The following is a 22935-nucleotide window of genomic DNA, read 5'->3' as shown; positions in this document are numbered from 1 at the left end:
GATGATGCATGATGAAATAATTCCCCAAAGAAAAAATATCCCGCGGTCCCTTCATCTCTCTGCTGTTTGAACTGGCATCCCAGGGGGGCCCTTTGCCAGCCACTGGGTCTTGGTAGAGTAAGGGAGCGTCTAGAAAGTTTCGTGATGCTGATAAACTGTTCACACCTACATGAACAACAGCCAGTAGGTGCTCAGAAGGTCAATGGTTTCTCTTCACTAACGGGCCCTCTTTAACCCTCGTTTGTCGGATCCAGGGTAGAGATTAAATAGCGAGTCAGGATCCTGTACGTTAAATGCCAGAAATCCGGCTCAAATGAGCTTAAGCGAGTGGAAACGACTCCCCCCCCCCCCAACACCTGCAAAGCGCAGGTGGACCAGCTTCAGGGCACGTCCCCCAGGCCGTCCGCACTCCTCCCAGCCCTGTGCCCTCACCGTGCGGTCTGAGTCTCGGTGCAGCTCTTCTAGGAGTGGCTTCTGTCCCTCCAGTCTGGTAAAGCCCCCACCCAGAGGTTTCCAGCAGAGGGCACTGGGACTGATGGGTTCAGAATGCATTGGCAGCCTAGCCAGCGCTAAGGCATGGGTGGGGATGGCCTTGCTCAAGTCTCCTGGGCTAAGAGTGAGGGAGACAGTGATGGGCTCTTTGACCAGGAGGCGGAACCTGTGTCGGCAAAAAACAACAGACGTTGACCAGAAAGAGTCCCTCCAAACTCCCCTTTGGGAGAAGCACTTCACAGTTTTAGATGAATTATGTCTGTGTTATCCAAGTATCACCTGTTCATATTTTTAGGTTTTGGAGTGTGGGGTGGGCAGAAAAGGAAGTGTAGTTGATCAATAAAGAGGCAATAATTACCCCCAGATAATGTGCTCGGGTGAGTTGACCCCCTCGGGTCTGCATGATATCTGGGAGCCTGTTGCTTTGCAGGATGGGGCCGTTGAGGAGAACAGACCATCCTGGACCTTCTGTCAAGAGCATCACGCCACCCCTCTGAGACGCTCTGCCGTCCACGTGGGGACAGCACAGGCTGAGGAGCAAATCCCACCAGAAACCGAACTTCTTCCCGAGAAACTTAAGGCGGCGGCTCTGGGGATGTCGGCGCATCCCCTGAAATCCTGCTGCTGGGACCCCATCTGGTGCCATGTTTAATAGACAGGGCCGGCACAGCTGGTCCAGAGCTAGGTCCCCCCCACAAAGGCGCAGCCAAGGCGGCAGATGTCTGGGCACACGTGCCTGTTGGGGAACGACACAGCATGCTCACAGGCTGCACGCTTCACCTGCGGGGCCTTGGAACCACACGAGGGAGACATCCACGAGCTCCCAGCCAGCGCCAGGGGCGGACCAGCCTGCTTCTCTCCTCCACTCTGGTCTCCAGCCCACGAAGGCTCTCGAGGTGACAAGAGGGTAGGGGGTGAGGGGCAGGGAAGGGACGGGGCAGCCTGGCCGACTCCTGACGGACACAGGCCTCCCTCAGCAGAGGGCCATGGGAGCCAAGCGTGGAATACAGCAATCCTCGTTCTCTCTGAGAGGAAAAGGCAAGCGACAGCACCCTCCAAAGGGAAGAGAGAATACAGGAAGGGAATACAGACACGTTATTATTCTCTGAACCAGAGGTGAACACTTAGTTCCCCAGAAATAGTGCCAGCTGTCCTCATGAGCCCCACAGACAACACGGCGCTCAGAAAGTGCTAGAAGTCACAGGGAGTGAGCTCTAAGCCCACTCAGCGTCCGTCACCGAACCGCCACCAGCCCTGGCCACCTTATTATTAAACACGTGGGGAGAAGGATGGCAGCCGTCCTGGCTCGCGGCCCGGAACGAGGCTCACGCAGCATCATTCATCTCCTCACTCACTCAGTAAACAGTTACCGTGTGCCCGCAGAGTGCAGGCCCTGCTCTAGGCACGCGATGAATGGGAAGGAGACTCAAGCTGCGATAGGGGTTAGCAGTGTCCACGTCTGAGTGCAGAGATTCGCCTCTAATAAAACCCAGGGAAGCGCAGTCCTGGAAGCCTCAGGTGGGCTCCACGTGCTTCAGAAGGGAGCTTCCCAGGGCAGGCGGGCCAGACAGGCATGCTTCCCACAGCTGCTGCTTTGCTCTGTCCCCAAAACGCCCGGCCTCCTTCCCTTAGGCTCCTGCCCCATCCCAAGGATGGGAATGCCTGCCCTGCCCCTTCCAGCCCTGTGCTCCCTGCTCACCAGCCCAAGGGCAGCCCCTGCACTGGGGAGGCCAGGGCAGCCCCTCTCACTGCCCAGTAGCGGCAGAGTCGGGTTAAAGTCCCTCCTTCGCCAAAGTATGGATGCAGGTGACACTAACTGCACCGGGGAGAGAAGTGAGATCCCAGCCCTTGCTGAAAAACAAGCCTAAAATTCTCCAAATAGTAGAAATTCCTTAAAAATAGATGGTAAAAGCAATACGGCAGAACACTGCCTAAATATTCACTAGAAGCCATAGGTGGATATGCCGTATCGGTGCGTGAAAACGTGTACCAGACACTTTTAGAGGAAAGAGGACCAACAGCACCCCTCTCTCACAGACCCTCCCCGCCCCGCCCCCAACAAGTGTGCTGAACACCTGCATGAGGTGGAAAACGCACAGCACCAGGGGCAGGAGGCCCAAGTCCAGGCCAGGCTCGGACGCCCACAGCCTTGCGTGTTGGGCGAGTCTCTCCTGCGCCCTCTCCCTGACTGCAAACAGGCACAGCGCCCTGGAGGTTCAGAGATGACACGAGAGAGGATTTTGTACCGCAAAACCACGGTATTATTAGGACTGTGGGTAAATGTGTTGATGAGGGCCGGAAGACGGAGGCAAAATAAAGAATTTTAAGTTTATGGAACTGTTTGGTTAAATTGTCTAATTGTACAGCATCCATTTAAAAATTTTTATAGTATCTTAGCCGAAAAAAACATGGAGCCCAACTCCTCTACGAGATACTACTGTGTGGGTCAGGGAAATGGCACAGAACAGAAGGAATGAGTTCTCAGGCTCACGCCCCAGAAAGAGGCGAGGTGCGGGCTTCCCCTCTCCTCCTGGAGCCTGTCTCACCCCCCCCCACACACACCCAGACCAGGAGGACCTTCTCTGCCATCACATCCTGAGTCGTCCCCCCGGCGCAGACAGCAGCTGGGGCCCTGGCACAGGAATCTGGGTGGCTGTGTGGATGCAGCTGGCATCCACTCCAACAGTCCCTGGGCCTCAACATCCCTGCAAACATGCCTCCGACACCCAGAGAAACCGACCTACTGGGTAACTATGCAAAGAACCAGGAATATAGAAAGAAGGAGATGTGGCCCTGCCCTTAAAAAGCTCACAGCCCAACGAGTTTTGACATCTGTCTGAATATTCTCGAAACGAACGCACTTCAGTGAAAAACTCCCCACAGTGGCAGGTGCCTCTTCAGACAAGCACTCTGAAACTGGACTCCTCAAGTCTGTGTACCGGCTGCCGACTGTCTTACGGAGAGAAGGGAAGCTTCCAAAGGAAGTGGTGGTTTCTAATACTGTGGAGCTCCAAACTGCAAGGTGAGCACCAGAGGCCCGGGCTCCAGCCACACACAGCACCACCTCGCAGCTGGGAAAAGCAGGGCCACCACCCGCCAAGGACACCCGGGGGGAGGCCTTCCACGTGTTCTGCCAGCTCTTCAGGAACTGGGCGTCTAGGACCAAATGCTACAGATCAAGAAGACACGGTCGAATGTGATGCCCAAACGCCACAAAATGACCGCACGCTTCTCACCAATTACGGGTTCAGAGCAAAACCTGCAAAGGAATTTGAACGAGATGTTCAAAAAGAGCCTTCCTGGACTAGCAGACACCTTCACCAAGGCAGGGCCATCGAACGTGAAGATCCCTGTGTCAGTCATGTCCTCGAGGGAACGTCCCTGAAGCTGAATCGAACCAGCCAGCTTGGCAATGAGACTCCCACCTGCGCCTCGCCCTGCTGATGCTGGGGACGCATTTTAGGGATAAACTCAGTCCCTGCTACTGCAAATCCTTACGTCCGTGACTGACAAATTAAAGGAGGCAGCTGGAGTTAAAATCCAGCCTCTGTGACTGTGACCTGGATGTACGATTTACCTTCGATATGATCTCAAGTATGAAACCCTTATTAATAGCCTTCCCTTTTCACATGTATCACCTAATAACAGAGCTTTCACTTTTGAAGGATTTGTCTGCCACCCTTGCACAAACACACAGTAACGCCTGATCTCAAATTCAAGTTCCTCCTTTTTGCTGAAGACGACCATGAACCCTCCCTTCCTGAAATTGAGATTCTGAGGCCTAAGCGTCAGCCATTATGCTGCTTGGAGCCCCTGAATGAGCACCTGTCGCTCCAACGAAATAACCACAAGCGCAGGCAGAAGGAGCAGATGTAACCTTTTACTCCACCATTTCCTTCTCCACTTTTCATATTAAATATCTGAAATATATTAATCTTAAAAAACAATATTAACACAGTACTCGATGAATACAGGGAGGGAGTAAACGGCAAGTCCAGACTGCAAAATCGCAGGGTATTTTACAAACGAGAGTGTGGGTGTGGTCAATTCCAGGTGTTTCCAGCTGACTCGCCAACAGGAGCACTGTGGAACTCTGCGATGTGTCACACCAGGAGAGAAGCAAAGCCACATAAAAATACACGCGGCGACACATTGCTCCATCCTCCGGGAGGTGGTCGCGGTACCACAGGCCCTTCGTTCAGGTTTAAAGTAACAACACAAGCACTTTTTTTTTTTTTGGTGTTCAGGATTTCCCCCTAACGCCTTCAGTCTCTAAGTAGATTTTCAGGCTTGGGGTAGCCAAAGAGGACGAAGTCTGCTTCGTAGAGTTTGTAAAGCTGCCGCCTCCAGGCCAGGGGAATTTTGGCAAACCAGCCTTCCTCCCAGCTGCTGGCAGTTCTGTTCCGGTAACTTGGGGGGAACTGGAGCAGCCTGTCCACCTTGAGAAGCCGGAGCAGCTGGGTGGCATCCTGGTCCAGGGTCTCCAGTTTCCCCACAAAGTCGTAGTCTATCTGGCAGGGGTGGCAGAGGCGGTGCACCTGCCTCCAGTGCTCGTTGAAGGGCGCCAGCTTTTCGGTGTGAGGGTCCAGCAGGTACTGGATGAAGTTGGCGAAGGACACCCTGAGGCCTGCACTGAAGGCCTCGCTGACCGACTTGGGCAGGCTGGTGTGGTTGGAGTACCTCTTCAGCATGGGGACGGCGAACTTCTGGTAGAACTCTTCGTTCTCCAGCTCGAACTTGCTGCGGAAGGCCGAGATGAGGCGGACGAAGGGGTCCCGCACGAACAGGAACTTAGTGTACTTTTTCAGCTTAACTTTCATGAGGTGGCGGGAGAACTTCCCGTAGCGGCGCCAAAACTTGTTGAAAGTCAGGTGGGTGCTGGAGTTGTGGACGTACTCCCGGGGGATGTCCAGGGGGTCACGGTAGGGCGTGCCCTGGTCCGAGAGGCTCTGGCTCAGGACGATCATCACGCGCTTCCAGTTGGTGCAGGCCACCTTGGGCACATAGCAGTAGATGACCCCGTGGCGGTCGTCCACGATGAGGTGGTTCAGCTCATAGTTGGGAATGTCATCGAAAGAGCGCTCCTTGGCGGGAAACACAAAGCTGGCATTGGCGCAGAACCCCCTCAGCACGCTCCTCCGTTCGGCCTGCCGCCCGTCTGGGTCCGGGCTCTGCTGGGCGTCGTGGCTGGACCAGTCGTAGCCCCTCACACTCTCTTCCATGTTGCTGAGCACAGGCTTGCTGGAGGCCAGCAGGGAGGGCTGCTCCACCTTTCTACCCAGAAGGATGTTCTGCTTCGCATGAGCACTGAGGAGCTTCTCCAAAATCTCCTCAATGCTGGCGGTGAAATACTTGCCGTCCCCTGGCTTGGGGCTGGGGAAGGGCTGCAGGATGTGAGGCCTGGAGAGGGAAGTGTGCAGGTACAAGTGGGCGGTGCCCATGTTGTCCCAGTACACGATGATCAGGAGGATCATGAAGACGGACCCCAAGACCAGCCACAGGCGGAAGAACCGGCTTTTGGTCATTGTGTCCATGGATGCGGGGACCTCTTCCCCGGATCCTTTCACTTCAGCTTCCTGTAGAGACCAGACGCTGCCCTCCGAGGAAGCTGGAAGGCAACAGAAACCAAGTTAAAGGCTAAGGTCCTCTTGCAGCCTGCGGTCCTGAGAGGATGGTGCCTGCTGCCGTCTCAGACCCAGTGGCCCTGCTTTTCCCTCCCTCCTCCACCCTCTGTGAGGTGGACTTTGGGGGGCTGCCTGATGGGGAGCTTCAGCTTCTCCAGGTGATGTGACCCATGAGGCTTTAGGAAGGCCCAGAGGGTGAGTGTGACTGGAGAGGTGACTGGAGACCCCTTACCACCGCACTGAAAGGGGGAGGCCGGACCCAGACCAGCCCCCGGGCGGGAACGCAGACCCTCGCGAAGAGTGGGTGTGAGAATGAAAGGAGAGGCGCAGCGAAACAAAACATGGTAACAAGAAAGTTAAAGCTCAGTGCAATGCTGAACTCACCCCTTCTCCCGCCCAAACCCCTTCTTCTGTGCACACGTCATCCACACAAACACTTGAGACGGGCCCCCGTGTGAGGCCGACAGCGTGCTGTGTGCTGTGAGCGGTGCAGGCTGCTGCCGGCTCTCAGCCTCCTGGTCCACAGCACCTGTACGAGGAGGGGCTGTGCAGGCTGGAAGTGACATTCGTGTCGGGGCTTCAGCTATCTGGAGGGCTGTCACGTGGGAGAGAGAGCAGCTTCAGAAGATACAACTCAGAAACTGAGTCGAGCCTAAGGAAAGAACACTAATAATTATAAGTGGGCCAAAACCACTTAAGAATGGGCTGTTTTTGAAGCCATACTAGGACTTCTATCACTGCAGGCATCGGGGCACAGACAGACAGAGCACGTCTTGGGGTGTTCTAGGGGAGGGTCCACATTGTGCACCCTCTGGGACATCCCCCAGTGTACACTTCTGAGTCTATATTCCTCATATGCATTCGACTATGTACCTAGTATCTAATACATTTTCATAAAATGAACCTAAAAGTTCATTAGGCAGAAATTTGGGTGCAATCTCTATCCACCTCTGCAGCTGTTGTTTACTCTCTTTTGTTGTTGTTCACTCTTAATTCACTTTTTTTAATGGAAAAATTAATACATACTTATGGCAAACAGTTCAGCAGACAAAGGGTGGGGTGGGCCTTTACACAAAAGGAGCTGCAACGACCATCTGACAGAGAAGAGCACATTCTCTGGTCATCGTCACCTTCATGTAGTGTTTCCTGAGCCCTAAGAGCTCGTCATGTGCTCCCACAGAAAAAGGAAGAGCAGAAAAATCTGGTGACCCCCACCCTGAGGGGTGGCGATCACACCTCCTCTCACCCACTCAGGGCTGTCGGCCATGTGCTAGAGTCACACAGCTAGATATTTATTATATGTTATATATTTATTATATAATTACTACACATTATAAAGGTAATAAGCACACTACGGACATTATGAAACAGGAAACAGGACTACAGGTGAAATACCCTACTGTGTCTTGCACAACTGCTGCTGGTACTTTCGCTCATTCCCTTCGAGTGGGTCGCGGGTGTGAGTGGAATAAGAACAAGCAATGCTGCAACAGGTTTTAATATGCTTTTAATGGTAACGGTTAGGATCACAAAATGTTACAGCCTATTTTTAAAACTAGATCATAAGCACCCATGTCATTAAAGTTTTCAAGACCATCCCTTCTCAAGGATGTGCAAGGGCGAACAGTTTATAAAGATGAAGGTGAAACCATATTAAAAAAAAAAAAGTTTGCCAAAGGCTGAGAAAGCAGCAAAGGGAAAAAGTAACTTAAAATGTCGAGTGATTTAAGAGATCAGTTTTCAATTTTAAGATCAAGACTAATAAACAGAGTAGAGGTGACGCAACATCACAGTTACATATTGTGGACACAGGCATAGCCACAGATCAAGGATCGTGCTATCGGCCACATACTTATAATGCTAAGTACCAGAACTACCTGGCCTGATAGCCTAAATACCTTGACTTACTTTTCAGCCAAGCAGTAGTATATGCACATTAATAAATGCCAGTGCCTACAACATTCTGTAAAAACTCTGACTCTCTTTACTAATAATTTAGTAAGAATTCAATTTAATTGCAAGGAAAAGACATGGTCAAATATTTTTTGGAGAATTACTATATATTGATAACATCTTGATAGCAGCAGCCATTTATCGACCTCTTCCTGTGTGTCAGGCACTAAGATGCGCGTTTTACACACGTATGTTACTGCAGGCCCTCTGCACACCATCTGGGGTGGGGGTGCAGCATAATCCACTTACAGCTGAGAAACTGAGGCCAATCAGCACATGAAAAGATGCTCAATGTCACTAATCATTAGAAAAATGCAAATCAAGGCCACAGGAGACACCACCTCACACCCACCAAGATGGCTACTGAAAACAAAAGCAAAAAAAACGCAAACCAGAAAACAACAAGTACTGGTGAGGATGAGAAGGTGGTGAAACCCTTGTATACTGTTAATGGGAATGTAAAATGCTGCAGTCACTGCATAAATAGTATAGAGGTTCCTCAAAAAATCAGAAATAGAATTGCCGTATAAAGTTAACATGTGATCCAGCAATTCCACTTCTGGGTCTATACCCACAAGAATTGAAAGCAGGGTCTTGAAGAGATATTTATACACCCATGTTCACAGCAGCATTACTCACAGTAGCCAAAAGGTGGAAGCAACCCATGTCCATCAATGGGTGAATGGATAAACAAAATGTGGTCCATCCATACAACAGATTATTATTCAGCCTTAAAAGGGAAGGAAATTCTGATGCCTGCTACAACATAGATGAACCTTGAAGACATGATGCTCAGTGAAATAACTCAGTCACAGAAAAGGACAAATACTGTGTGATTCCACTTATATGAGGTCCCTGGAGGAGTCAAATTCATAGAGACAGAAAGTAGAAGGTGGGGACCAGGGGCTGTGGAGGGGGATGGGGAGTTAGTGTTTAATGGGGACAGAGTCTCAGTTTGGGAAGATAAAATGAGTTCTGGAAATGGATGATGGTGATGGTTGCACAACAATATGAATGTGCTCGATGTCACTGAACTGTACACTTAAAAATGGTTAAGGTTGGGCTTCCCTGGTGGCGCAGTGGTTGAGAGTCCGCCTGCCGATGCAGGGGACATGGGTTCGTGCCCCGGTCCGGGAAGATCCCACATGCCGCGGAGCGGCTGGGCCCGTGAGCCATGGCCGCTGAGCCTGCGCGTCCGGAGCCTGTGCTCCGCAACGGGAGAGGCTACGACAGTGAGAGGTCCGCGTACCGCAAAAAAAAAAAAAAAAAAAAAAAAAAAAAGGTTAAGGTGGTAAATTTTTTTTTTTTAAGGTGGTAAATTTTATGTTACGTGTATTTTACCACAATAAAAACAAACTGGAGGGAAAAAAATGAATTAGAGCTGTAACAGTGGACTTGGAGGAATTTCCAAGAGGTATTGTCGAATGAATAAGGCAAATGTAGGACAGTGTGTAAAAAATAAACAAAGCTAAATATGATAGAGAGCTGTACAGAGGCTAAATTTGGAGCCAGCTGCCGAAGCCACAAGCTACCCTTACAACCTTGTGCAAAAGCTCCACAAGCCAACTTCACCTGCAATTTGCTTATTAAGCAAAGTTTTAAAAATTTATAATTGGGGGCTGTTGCACAGAAGCAAGACAGGTCTTCCCCTGGGACAGCCAAAAACCTGTCTGGCTATTCAGTGGGGAGACTGGTCCCAAGAGCCTTGTCTTGCCCTGGAGTCCTGCCACGTCACAGCCCCTTCCAGGCCTTTCTAAATCAAGGGGATGAGCGCCTACACACCAAGCTGAGGCAGCGTTTACCGATGAAGCTGAGGCCATGGTTCATTTTTAACATCAAGGAACAGGGCAGTCCTTTGTGTTGTCATTTCTAACCTCAAACATGCCACAAAAACAGCATGGAAACAAGACTGTCTGAGTGTATGAAATGGCCTGTGAGAGTAGTCCTTTGGGAAGAAAGGGCTGTGGCTCCTTTAAAATATTCATGGAGCACAAGTTCCCAGTTTCTCGGAAGAGTGGAGAGTAGAGCCAAGACTACCACATAGCATCGCCAGCAACAAGTTTTACGTTTTAAAAGGGAGTAGGACATCTAGGGATTTCTGGTCCAGGTGCCTGGGCAGCTCAAGCTGGACAGTGTGGGTAACACTTCCTTGTCTTCTGGGGGTGAGAGCAGCACAGTGGGGAAAGCCAGCTGAGAACCGAAGACTGCTTCAGAAACGTGTCAGGGAATAACGATGACCTCATAAAGTAATTTTTCATTCAAAAATAAGGGCATTGTTTCCAAACATAAATCTCCCACTATTTCAAAACGCAGTCAACAAAAAGCCCCCCAAGTTTTGAAGAAGCAGAGCAAGAAGAACCTTCACAGAGGAAGTGATCTACGACTGGCGCTGCATATCAGTCTCAGGCTTCTGCCCGCAGCAATAGAACTGACAGCAAAGTCTATCCAGAAGTTTCATCTTTGGGGGGCTGGTTTTCTACAAGGGTTTTGTCAAAGGCCCTTGTAAACACTACTGATGAAAGAATTAGGTTGGGTTTAAACCAAAACACTGTGGCTAGGCCGAGCTGTTTCTTAGCTCAAGGTGGGGTTAAACATTTCTTCTGACACATGGCAGGGTATGATGCCAAGGGCAGCTTGGCAGCCCCAGGAAGCAAGCACCCAGTGCTGGCCGCCCACATGAGGCTGCTGGTCTCAAGGAGCCTTCACACCAATAGTAGGCAAGAATCCGGGAAGATGGGGTGGTGTGCAGCTGAGGGCTGACCTCCCTCACACTCAGATGTGTGCCATCCTGACATATCTAGAATAGAGGGCCACAAGGCCAGACCCATACTAAGACCCGTATAAGGGCACATCCCAAAATTCGATAGCAGAACTGACAACTACAGTACAAAAAGGTCAGGTGGTATATGCTGGGTAGTTTTACGTGTCAACTTGACTGAGCTATGGCTGCCCAGGTAGTTTGGTCACACATTCTGGGTATGTCTGTGACGGTGTTTCTGGACGAGATTAATGTTTGGATCGGTAGGCTGAGTAAAGCAGATGGCCCTCCCCAGTGTGGGACAGCCTCATCCAATTTGTTGAAAGCCTAAATAGAACAAAAAGGCAGAGGAAGAGAGAATTCCCTCTCTCCACCTGACTGTCCTTGAGCCGGGACACGGGTCTCATGCCTTCAGACCTGGACGAGTACTAGAACTCTCACCAGCAGTCTTCCTGGTCCTCAGGCCTTCAGACTCAGACTGGAGCACACCGTCAGCTCTCCGGGGCCTGAACTACTCAGCTTCCATAACCCTGTGAGCCAATTCCTCATGATAAATCCCTTTACTCATACACACATACCTTATTGGTTCTGTTTCCTTGGAGAACCCTCACTAATATATCAATATTTATTTTGTCATACGGACTGGGGTGTTTGTGTGTGTGTGTGTGTGTGCGTGTGCGGTGTGTGTGCGTGTGTATTTACTACATATTATAGACACAAGTGATCAAACCAGTGAGAATTAAACAGTGGGTGGTAATAAATGGAAATTAATGTATCTGCCATGGTGGAAAGGAATGTTAAATGCAGAGAATTTCAGCCACTATCCAATACAAGTATTCCAGAGGGAGAGGTTGAGATTCATTTTTTTCCCATAGAGATATCCTGTTATTCCAGCACCATTTGTTTAAAAGACGGTTCTTTCCTGATTAAATCACTTTAGCACCTCGCTTTTTTTCCTTTTTAAGTCAGGTTTATTGAGGTATGATTTATACACAATAAAACGCACTCTTTTTAACTGTACAGTCTGATGAGTTTGGGCAAATGTACACTATAATTAAGATATAGAACATCTTCATCATCCCCCAAAGTTCCCTTATCCTCCCCCAACACCCAGCTCCAGGCAGTATATAGTTCTATAGTTCTGCCCTTTCTAGAATGTCACATAAATGGAATTATACAGGAAGTCGCCTCTTGTATTTGGCTTCCTTCACTTAGGAAGATGCTTTTGAGATCTGTCCAAGTTGTTGCTTGTGTCATTGCTGGGCAGTACCCCACTATATGGATATACCACTATCTGTTTATCCATTTACCAACTGATGAACTTTGGAGTTAGCTCCCTTTTTTGGCTATTATGAAAAAAATTAATGTCAACGTTTTTTGCATACAGCCTAGTTTTTTTTTATGCTGAGACTTTCAAAAAGTCAAAAAGATTGTATTAAAAAATATCAAGCGGATTTTTAACCTCCTGGAAGGTTCTGTAAGATCCATAACAGTAGATGTTCTGCAATAAAGCTTAGGGACTCTATTTAAAGACCCAACTGACCATCAAAATATGACATATAAATCTTAGACTATCAATACTTTTCCAATTATAAAATTTTACGGGCTCAAGTGATTATAGCAAGTTTGCAGGACACAAGGTTAATAAACAAAAGTCAACCACTTTCCTACATTTCAGCAATGAACAAGTGGAATTTGAAATTAAAAACAGAATTCCATTTATGAGCAACCCCCCAAAAGAAAAACACTTAGTATAAAGCTAACAAAATATGTACAAGATCTATATGAGGAAAACTACAAAATTCTGATGAATGAAATCATCAGAAGAACTAAGGAAATGAAGAGATATTCCATGTTCAAAGTGCTAAAGGATAGGAAGACTCAATATTGTCAAGATATCCATTCTTCCCAACTTATAGATTAATCCCAACCAAAATCATAGCAAGTTATTTTGTGGATATCAACAAACTGTTTCTAAAGTTTACATGTAGGAGCCAAAGACCCAGAATAGCCAATACAATATTGAAGGAGAAGAACAAAGCTGGAAGATTGATGCTGCCCGACTTCAAGATTTACCATAAAGCTACAGTAATCAAAATGGTGTGGTATTGGCAAAAGCATGGAGAAGTAGATCCCTGGAACCGAACAGATAGCTCAGAAACAGACCCCCATATGGTCAACCTATTTTTAACAAAGGAGCAAAGGCAATACAAGGGAGCAAAGACAGTCTGTTTCTGCAACAAATGGTACTGGAACAACTGGATATCACATGTTAAAAAAAAAAAATTAAAAGAAAGAATCTAGACACAGACCTTCAAAAAAACTAACTCAAGGGCTTCCCTGGTGGCGTAGTGGTTGGGAGTCCGCCTGCCACTGTAGGGGACGTGGGTTCGTGCCCCGGTCCGGGAGGATCCTGCGTGCCACAGAGCGGCTGGGCCCGTGGGCCGTGGCCGCTGGGCTTGCGCATCCGGAGCCTGTGCTCCGCGGCGGGAGGGGGGGTGCCGCAGCAGTGGGGGGCCCACGTACCGCCAAAAAAAAAAAAAACTAACTCAAGATGGATAATAGACCTAAATGTAAAATGCAAAACTATAAAACTCCTAGAAGGTAACACAGGAGATAACCTAAATGACCTTGTGTATTGTGATGCCTTTTAGACACAACATCAAAGACGATATCCATGAATGAAATAACTGTCCACACAAAGATGTGTACAAGAATATTCATTGTGGCTTTACTCAAAATAGCTACAAACTGAAAAGAATCCAGAGGTCCATCAACAAGTGAATGAATAAACAAGCTGTGGTGTACTCATTCAGTGGAAAACTATTCAACAATAAAAAAGAGTGAACCACAGACTCACACATCAATACATGCAACAACATGGATGAATCCTGCAGATATTACACTAAACAAAAGTACCCAGACACAAAAGAGTACATACCACATGATTTCATTTATACAAAGGTTATAAAAGGCAAAACTAGTGACAGAAATCATAGACTGCAAAGGGACAGGAGGAAATCTGGGTGATGGAAATGTTCTATTATATTGTTTGTAGTGGCAGTTACACAGGTAGATACATCTGTCCACATTCATAGAACTTTACACTTAAAATGTGTGCATTTTATTGCATGTAAATTATACCTCGATACATTTGATTTCAAGGGGAAGAATATGTGAGCAGTCTTATTAAGTCAATCACCAGAAGCTAAAACTTTTCTCTTCAGCACAAACACTATGAACTAACCAGCTGTCACTGATTTCTACAACACAGGATAAAAACACCAGCACTGAAGTCCTACACAGACATCTGGAGATCGGGAAGAAAAGGAAAGGAATTCTGAGGCCAAGTCCAGCCTCTGCTGAGTGGCCTGGGATATCTCTTTAAGTGTGAGTTTCAATTCTTCACCTATAAAACAAGAACAATCAAGGTCTTTCTGCTAACCGGAGCTACTGAGAGGATGAAAATGAGAACATATCAGCTAAGTGTTTTGTAAAATAGTAAAGCATGTTCTTTAGAATATATACCATTGGCCTTAGTTATCTTTCTATTTCATCTGGCCCTCAAATATTTGTATCATATAAATATAACATTATTTTTATTATTACTCATGCTTTCTACCAATAGCCAGTTATCAGCAAGGAAGAATGTTATGATTTCAATTAATTTTATAATAATAACAATAGCTAATATGTTTTCCAAAGTGCTGTTATAGGCCTTGCATATCTTATTTAATCCTCACAGTAATTGTGATAAAGTTGGGGGAAAACAGCCAGGCAGGGGCTCCCCTGGTGGCACAGTGGTTGAGAGTCCGCCTGCCGATGCAGGGGACACGGGTTCGTGCCCCAGTCTGGGAAGGTCCCACATGCCGCAGAGTGGCTGGCCATGGCCGCTGAGCCTGCGCGTCCGGAGCCTGTGCTCCGCAATGGGAGAGGCCACAACAGTGAGAGGCCCACGTACTGCAAAAACAAAAACAAAACCAAAAACAGCCAAGCAACTTACCCAAGTGTACACAGCTACAACTGTTCAGAGCTGGCATTTGAACAACTGATTTGAGAGCCTACCTTCCCAAACACTACAGTCGACCAGCCTCTACAGTAAATATTTAATGCAGAATTGGTTGGTTCTTCTAGACACTCAAATTTTTATTACCTTTATTTCTGAGAAAATTTGCTTTTCCTTGTCCAAATAACCAACTTCTGAGCATTAAATCAAGTGACATGACCTTCATTAAGAAGTCCAAGAATGTTTCAAGTTTTATTCATTTATGCTACTGGCAAAGAGACCAGAAACTACCTACTTCTTTTCCAGCTTTGCAAAGGCAAATAATTCACTGAGGGTCTCATCACTGTAGTCAACAGAAATTTGGAAAGTTTGTTAGTGGTCTCAACATTTACTCTCTGCACCCTGTATGGCCCAGCCCTGCAACTGATGCTTTGGTGTTGGATTAAAACCCCCATTGTAAGGTATATTTTCACTTCTGTGCCACCAGCACTGGGGGTTTATTTGCTTATAAAATTACTTCACTTGTATTTGGTTAACGCTGAGAACTAAATCTGACAGTGTATCCAAATAAAAATAAGTAATAAATGGGCACATTGATGAGAATGAAAGGTTGATGTCCGTCCCAGAAGACCTGAATGAAAACTGAGCCCAAACTTGGCCTTTGAAATAAAGTAACTTCCCACAGAGGTGGCCCACAGCACACTTGGCTATCTGCTCACATTGGTGTCTTCGTCCCTGGTCTCTAAGCCCCGTCGGTACTTCACAAGTAGGCAGGGTATTAGTGTAGGCACACGAGTCCCATATTCCCAAACTAGATTTCAAGTTCTTAGGTGACAGGGATCACGTCTACTATATCTTCTATATTCCTCACAACACTCAAACACTTGTTGCATGGTATTTGACTCTGGAATCCAAATAACTCATTTCCCAGAGTTAAGTCAATTCAAAGAAATTATTTCAAGGGAAAATAGATAATAAATTTGACTATGATTAGCTTAAGAACCTGATTAGGGCTTTACCTTCAAATATATGCAGACCCTAACCCCTCTACTTTCCTACCTCCTGTGTGCACCCTGCCCCCCAGGCCACCACCAGCTCTCACCTGCGTTACTGCCACAGCGTCCAACTTGTTCTCCCGCCTCCGCTCTCCTGCCCCTACTATCCTCTTTAAACCCAGTAGCCATGGTTCTTCTGCTAAAAGTCAGATCATGTCATGGCTCTGCTCAAAACCCTCCAATCTTTGGAGTCCAACAGCTTCCCATTTCCAGTCCTTACAGTGGCCCATGACAAGCCCTATATGACTGGGATCCCACACTCTCCTCCCCTTTGCTCCCCGTCACTGGCCCCACTCTAGCCACAATGGCCTCCTTGTTGTTCATCATCTACGCCAACCAGGCTCCCACCCCCTGGCCCGCACACACCCAGGGAGTCCTGTGGCTCAACCTTCTGATCTACACCTGAAGCTCACCTCATCAGTGAGGGCTTCCCTGATCACTCCCCACCCTGCACGCCCCATCCTCCGTGGCTGTTTTTTCTCCATGTCATTTGTCATTACCTCCAACATTATATATTCACTGGCTTATTTGCTTATGGTCTATCTGCACTAGAATATAAACTTTAGAAGGGAGGTACTTGACCCTTCAAAGTCTGTCATAGTTGTAGTCTCAAGGCTATGAATAGTGCTTGGCATACAGTAGGTACTCAATAAAGAGCTGTTATGCTAACAAAAACAGATAAACATGACTGACCCTGATTTCATAATTTCTGAAACTGGGTGACAGGTAAAGAAGAGTTCATAAAACTATTATCTCTACTTTTTAAAATATATTATTTATTTATTTGTTTTTGGCTGTGTTGGGTCTTTGTTGCCGCGCGCAGGTTTTCTCTAGTTGCGTCAAGCTGGGGCTACTCTTTGTCGTGGTGCGCGGGCTTCTCATTGCGGTGGCTTCTCTCGTTGTGGAGCACGGGCTCTAGGCGCGCAGGCTTCGGTAGCTGTGCTTCTCGGGCTCTAGAGCGCAGACTCAGCAGCTGTGGCGCACGGGCTTAGTTGCTCCGTGGCATGTGGGATCTTCCCGGGCCAGGGCTCAAACCCGTGTCCCCTGCGTTGGCAGGCAGGTTCTTAACCACTGCGCCACCAGAGAAGTCCCTATTATCTCTACTTTTGGATATGTTTTACAATTCCTTTATAACAAGTTAAAAGAAAAGAAAAAAGCTAAAGAAAGCACCAAATCTCCGATATGTGACCACAGGCAAGAGACAGGATACAGAGAACAATGGCAATAATGGAGAGGAAATAAGAACAAGTAAACTCTGCCTAATAAGAAAGACAGCCTGGTGAGTGACCCAGCTGCACACACAACAGGCAAGAGTCTGGCCTCTTCCTTCATCAGAGTTGGAAGCTTACTGATTTTTCTTTATTTTGATCAACGTTATGCATGTATGCTAAAGGATTAAATTGTCCCAGGAGTTTACTACACACACAGTCCCCAGTCCCTTTCTTTCTCATCACCCACCTCCATCTTTCTCGCTCATTCTTATTAGCTGAATCTTTCGGTGTCACTACCTACCTCTAAGCAATAGCCCTGGGCGATAATCGATGGTTCAGCTTGAGCATCATCTACTGACTTCCCCACAGTGGCAGGCAGCTGGCAGAAAGGTAGTCTCTCTTTCTTCCCCTGGGCCCTCCAAACAACCATGCCCTTCTCATCTCCACGCCTCCTCCAGACAGGCACATCAGCATTTTAATTAGAGCAATATTCGATGTTTACATAAATTATTATCATTGCACAAAGGCTATTCACAGCTGAGCCTTGCAGTACACCGTAATTATCTTTCTTTCCTGCACAACGGCTTATTTTCCCTGGAACTAGTTAACAGTCTTGTGTTTTCGCTTGCTTTGCTTTCTATGTACTTAATCACTAATACAGCCCCAACTCTGCCAACTGTCTAAATCTCCTCTCCAGATGTTCCAGAGCATCAGGTGCCCCATCAATTTCACATTCCCCAAAAAATCTCTTGGAGGAAACTTCGAGGCTCAGGTCCCAAGATACCTGCTCTCATACCTGGTACCTGGCCTGGCTGGCATCCCAGCCTCTCCATCTCATCCAGCAGATTCTTCTCACCTCTCCTCTGAGGCTAACCCTGTCTCCTCTAGCCTGTCTTTCCAGATTCACCACCTCATTTTGGGAGAGTACGCCTGCCAGTCACTTCTTTAAAATACACGAGACAAATCTTTGGAGGATTTGTGCACATATCTTTATTATATCCTCCTTTGCCTGAGTTTAGAATTCAAGGTGGAAAATATTTTCCTTCAGAATTTTGAAAGTAATGCTCTCTTGTCTCCCAGCTTCCAATGTTCCTAAAGATGGGTTCGGAGCCATTCTGCTTCATCCCGTGATGACCTGTTGGTGGCCTGTCTTTATTCTTCCTGAGAAGCTAGCATGATCTTCTTTGTCCAGAGTTCTGAAATTTCACAACAACGTGTCTTGGAGCGAGTGTGCACGTCTCTCTCTCCATGCGAACTCTCACTATGCAAATTCTGAAACAGCTTCAGACGCACTTCCAAATAAACCTGCTTCCCAAACTCTTACTAGCCACTATCAGAAACTCGGTATCCCTCCCTATACAAACTTGCCCCCCACACTCTGAATATCCAAACTGGGAACTGAACAGACAGGTGAGTGAAGGATACCTGCATTTTCATCCATGGTGCCGGTCACTCAGTGGGCCCCTTCAAAACGGCAGAAAGTTTTGGTTCTAGGATTTCCCTTATCATTTTGTGGATGAGTTTATCCCATTTTATTTCTTGCTGAAACTGTTATTATTCAGCTGTCAATTTCCTAATTGGATGCTTTTTCTTTTTTCTCTCATTTTCCATCTCTTTGTTTTTCTGTTCTATTTCCTGAGTTCTCAATCTTTTCATCTACTGAGTTTTTTATTTCTTCCACTGTATTTTTTATATCCATGTGTTATCTTTTTGGATTTCTGAATGCTTCTTTAAAAAAAAAAAGAGCATCCTGTTCTTGTCTCTTGCATGCGATATTTTCTATCTCCATGTGTGTATCAGTGACAGTATGCTTTTTAAGTGTGCTTCCTGCACACTCTCTATTGCTTCCAAGTGTGTGTTATGATCTCTATCTTCCAAATCAGAGGTTTCTTCACTTGTCTTTGGTTATCTATTCCTATTTAAGGGGTAGGGGATTAAAAGAACTTGGAAGCTCTGGACCCTAGTAAGGGGTTATTAATTATGAGCTTCATTAGTGAGTGATCCAACTGGGCCTCCTTACTGTGGACCCCCTGATGTCACTATTTTTAGGTCCTTTCTCAGACTACTCACTTTCCCCAAAGACTCTTCCATTGTCCTGTCTGGAAGGAAAAGTACCAACTGACAGTGTTCTGGGAGCCAAGCAGGCTCCACTCGCTTCATCCTCTTGGGTTTAGTACAGCAGTCCAGCCCCTCTGCCCCGCTCAGCTGCACCTGGTGCTTCCTATTCCTCTCTGAAATACTTTTAAAGTTCTCTAAACAGTTACAGAAACCACCACCTTGGTTAACTACAGGAAGTATTGAGTTACTGAGTCAGTTATCATTAAGCACATGTGTTGGCAAATGACTGGAGAACCATCAGCCCTGGCTGCAGCCACAGACTCACTAAGTAAGCGTGAAACTAACCACTACTTTCTGAAGAAAAAGATAAAGAAACAATCTAAAAATTGAAACTAAAGATGTAAGCTTAAAACAAATTATAAACTAGCAGCATTTGTTTCAGTACATTATCAGTAACAGTCTCTCATCCAGGAATGGCACCTCAGCCTGGAGACCCTTCCAGAAGAGAATCACCCACTAGCCTTGGTGACTGTATGGTAATGACAGTAAACTGCGTTCCCACCATCAGCCATCCAACATGCTCTTCTTCTGCCATCTATCGCTTTCCCGCTGGACTCCCCAGGATTCCATCCCCGGACACATTCTCTCTCTGCACGAGCACATCTCATCCAGGATGGCCCACAAATACTGCAAATTCTACAAGTCTAAAAATCAAATGCATTTTAGCCCCTTCCTTCTCCAAACCTGCTCCAGTATTCCTTATCTCAGGTACCAGCCCCGTCCTCAGCACCCAAGTGAGAACCTTGGTTACTTTTGCCGTTTTCCTTTCCCTTTCACCACATCCCACAGAGCACCATCGCACTGTGGATTCTCCTGCTTGTTTCAAGCTGACGCCCTTCTCAACTCTCAGCCACTGTCCTGACCCACACCCTCTTCAGCTCAGTCTCCATCTCCTGATACACTGGATCTATCCTCTGTTCTCACTAGTGTTACTCTTCTAAAACGCATCTCTCACATCCCACCCAAAACCCTGACTACTCCTCACCAGAAGGATAAAAGTCCAAACTCCCCGGCACGGCATGCAAGGCCCTTTGGTCAGAAACCTCCTTCTGGTCTTAGCCTCCATTTCAATCCTCAAACCCCAACCCACAATGAACACAGGGACTCACTGCTCCCTCCCCCCAAACGTCCCATTCACTTCCAAGCCTCCACATACCCTGCTGCCTCTACTTGGAATGTTCTCCCCAAACTTCACTCGTCTCTCAAGGTCCAATTCATATGTCATCTCCACTATGGGAAACTTCTACAACACCAAGAAACAAGTTTAGCTGCTCCCTCTTTCTTCACACTTTGTAAACACCTAGATGACAGCACTAATCACATGGTATTATAGTCAGGTTAATCATATTACCAGCGTCTAGCCCAACGTGGCATCTTACAAATGATGAGAGGCTCAACGTTTGCTCAGGTAATGAAGTAGGCGCACACTGACTAACAGTGAACAGTACTGCTGGCCTGAAAATAACAGCCCAAAGTCTTACAAACCATCTGGCAAGAAAAATACATCCACGTGTGTCCATGCAGGCACTCTCTAAGTTCTCAGTAGCGCTACCTTCAGGTAACACTTGCCTTGGCGTCAGCTGACACTTTGGAGGTAATCATGTTGCAATATATGTGTATCAAATCAACACTTTGCACATCTTAAACTTATACAACGCTAATCAATTATACTTCAATTTTTTAAAGTTTTCCCGGACTTCCCTGGTGGTGCAGTGGTTAAGAATCCCCCTGCTGATGCAGGGGACACGGGTTCGAGCCCTGGTCGGGGAAGATCCCACATGCCGTGGAGCAACTAAGCCCGTGCACCACAACTACTAAGCCTGTGCTCTAGAGGCCGCGAGCCACAACTACTGAGCCCACGTGCCACAACTACTGAAGCCCATGCACCACAACTACTGAAGCCCATGCGCCACAACTACAGAAGCCCACGTGCCACAACTACTGAAGCCTGCACGCCTAGAGCCCGTGCTCCACAACTGGAGAAGCCACCGCAATGAGAAGCCCGCACACCGCAATGAAGAGTGCTCGCTGCAACTAGAGTAAGCCCGCACGCAGTAACGAAGGCCCAAGGCAGACAAATAAATAAAATTGCCGCCTCTCAAACCACTAAAAAAAAAAAAAAGTTTTCCTAATAGCTCCTTTTTCACACTGACACCAGCCCTGAGTCACCTTCCCAAAGCCAGGTGTTCACAGAGAAGGGCTAAACTGTGCCCTGGTTTGGGGGCAGGTGAGGACCAGCCGAGCTGTTTCCCAGCTTCCCCCTGCTCGGACGCACACGTGTGGGGACAGCACCCTTAAAGATGCGCTTGCATCCGCTCTGCCCCCAGCCCACATTGTCATTCATCCCGGGTCTCCTGAGTCTCTCCGGCGTCGAATTATAACATAAATAATTCAATAATCGCGGGAACACTACGGCTTGTTGTGCTCCGCGCCAGACGGAACCTCGGCTCCAGCCAACGGCTTGCGGGACATGTCTTGGTGGCTAGGAGCCCAAATGCAAGATATAAGTCCTACTGTTAGCGACTAATACATGGCTTCCTTTCGCTGCTTCTGGCGCAAAGCGTCATCTGAGTGGTACTCTTCCAGGACGCGCCCGCGTCCGCCGGGTCCGCAGTCACAGGTCCGCGGTCAGCGGGACGAGGAAGTGCCCACGGCCTCGGGCGAGCCAGGGCACCGGGGCGGGGGCTCCCCCTGCACGAGGCTGCTGGAGGGACCCGTGCGCCCCGGCGTCCACTCGCGGTCCCCGCGCTCGGAGACCCCCCAAGGGCTCCCCGGAACCCCGCGCGCCTGCTCCTGCCTCCACATTCCCGAACAGCCCAAGGGGGAAGCTGACAAGCGTGCAAGGAGGATCCCCGCCCCGCCGCCGCCCCCCCTGCAGGGCAGATGCCGGGCGGCCAGAAACGGGCGGGGACCAGCCCCGACGGCGGCAGCTGACCACAGCCGCGAGCCCCACCGCGGATGGGCGGCGCGCCGGGCGCCCCACGCCCCGTCCAGGTCTCCCTCATCCCCACAGGACCGGGGCTCAGAGACGGTGCGAGCCCGGCCAAGGTCACACAGCGACGGCGCGGGGACTCGGCCCGGAGCCGCGCCGGACCCGCCCAGGCGGCTGAGGAGGCAGGACCCGCCGCGCCGCCGGGACCCCCGCCCCGCGCCCCTCGCCTCACCTCACCTCACCGCGCGCCCCTCATCTCGCCCCGCGTCCCTCGCCTCACCTCGCGCGCCCCTCGCCTCACCTCGCGCGCCCCTCGCCTCACCTCCCCTCACCTCGCACCGCAGCTCGCGCCTCCACCACCTCACGAACGGCGGACCGTCTCGAGGCCGCCCCTCCACCGGCCCCGCCCCCCGCCCCTCTTCTCGCGAGAAATCGCGGCCCACGGAGAGGCCACGGAGGCCGAGGATCACCCCCTCAGTGCGCCTGCGCCCTCCGCACCGCCCCGGGCCTCCCCAACCAGTGCCATGTGGCGCCGTATTTACGGCCGGGAACGGCCCCGCCCCCGGCCGCGGGGAGCCCCGCCCCCTCCCAGCGGCCAATCCTGTGCTGCCCGGCGCCCGAGACCAGCGAGGCGTTGCAGCCTTTCGGGTCCGGCGGGCCAGCACTTAGGCAGCACCTGCTGTCTACACGACCCGTTCGCGAGCACCGACTGCCTGCTGAGGATCCTGCTGCCGGGCCCTGTGTGGCCTTGGGCAAGTGGCTGAACCTCTCTGAGGTTGTGTCCAA

At 48.9% G+C, this 22935-nt stretch overlaps 1 protein-coding gene across 2 annotated transcripts; it reads right to left on the bottom strand.

Moving 5' to 3' along the window:
- Nucleotides 1–4383: 4383 nt before the first annotated feature.
- On the bottom strand, nucleotides 4384–22543 carry CHST12 (carbohydrate sulfotransferase 12). Of its 2 annotated transcripts, none has more exons than XM_082670375.1 (2): nucleotides 22472–22543; nucleotides 4384–6100 (listed from the first exon to the last, which is right to left on the bottom strand). In XM_082670375.1, exon 2 carries the CDS (start codon nucleotides 6024–6026, stop codon nucleotides 4758–4760), a length of 1269 nt encoding a protein of 422 aa, XP_082526501.1. In that variant the 5' UTR covers nucleotides 6027–6100; nucleotides 22472–22543; the 3' UTR covers nucleotides 4384–4757. The 2 variants fall into 2 exon arrangements, with proteins under 2 accessions (XP_082526501.1, XP_082526500.1); XM_082670374.1 differs by having other exon boundaries at nucleotides 22482–22541.
- Between the last annotated feature and the right edge of the window lie 392 nt (nucleotides 22544–22935).

The sequence above is a fragment of the Grampus griseus genome (genome assembly GCF_964374135.1).
Source record: "Grampus griseus genome assembly, chromosome: 14".
NCBI lineage: Eukaryota > Metazoa > Chordata > Mammalia > Artiodactyla > Delphinidae > Grampus > Grampus griseus.
Note: the sequence above shows the minus strand (reverse complement) of the source record. Positions and strands in the feature narration are given on the sequence as shown.

Bases quoted from the DNA above. Each gene is read 5' to 3' on its own strand.
- CHST12 (XM_082670375.1), bottom strand. From the start codon at position 6,026: ATGGACACAATGACCAAAAGCCGGTTCTTCCGCCTGTGGCTGGTCTTG.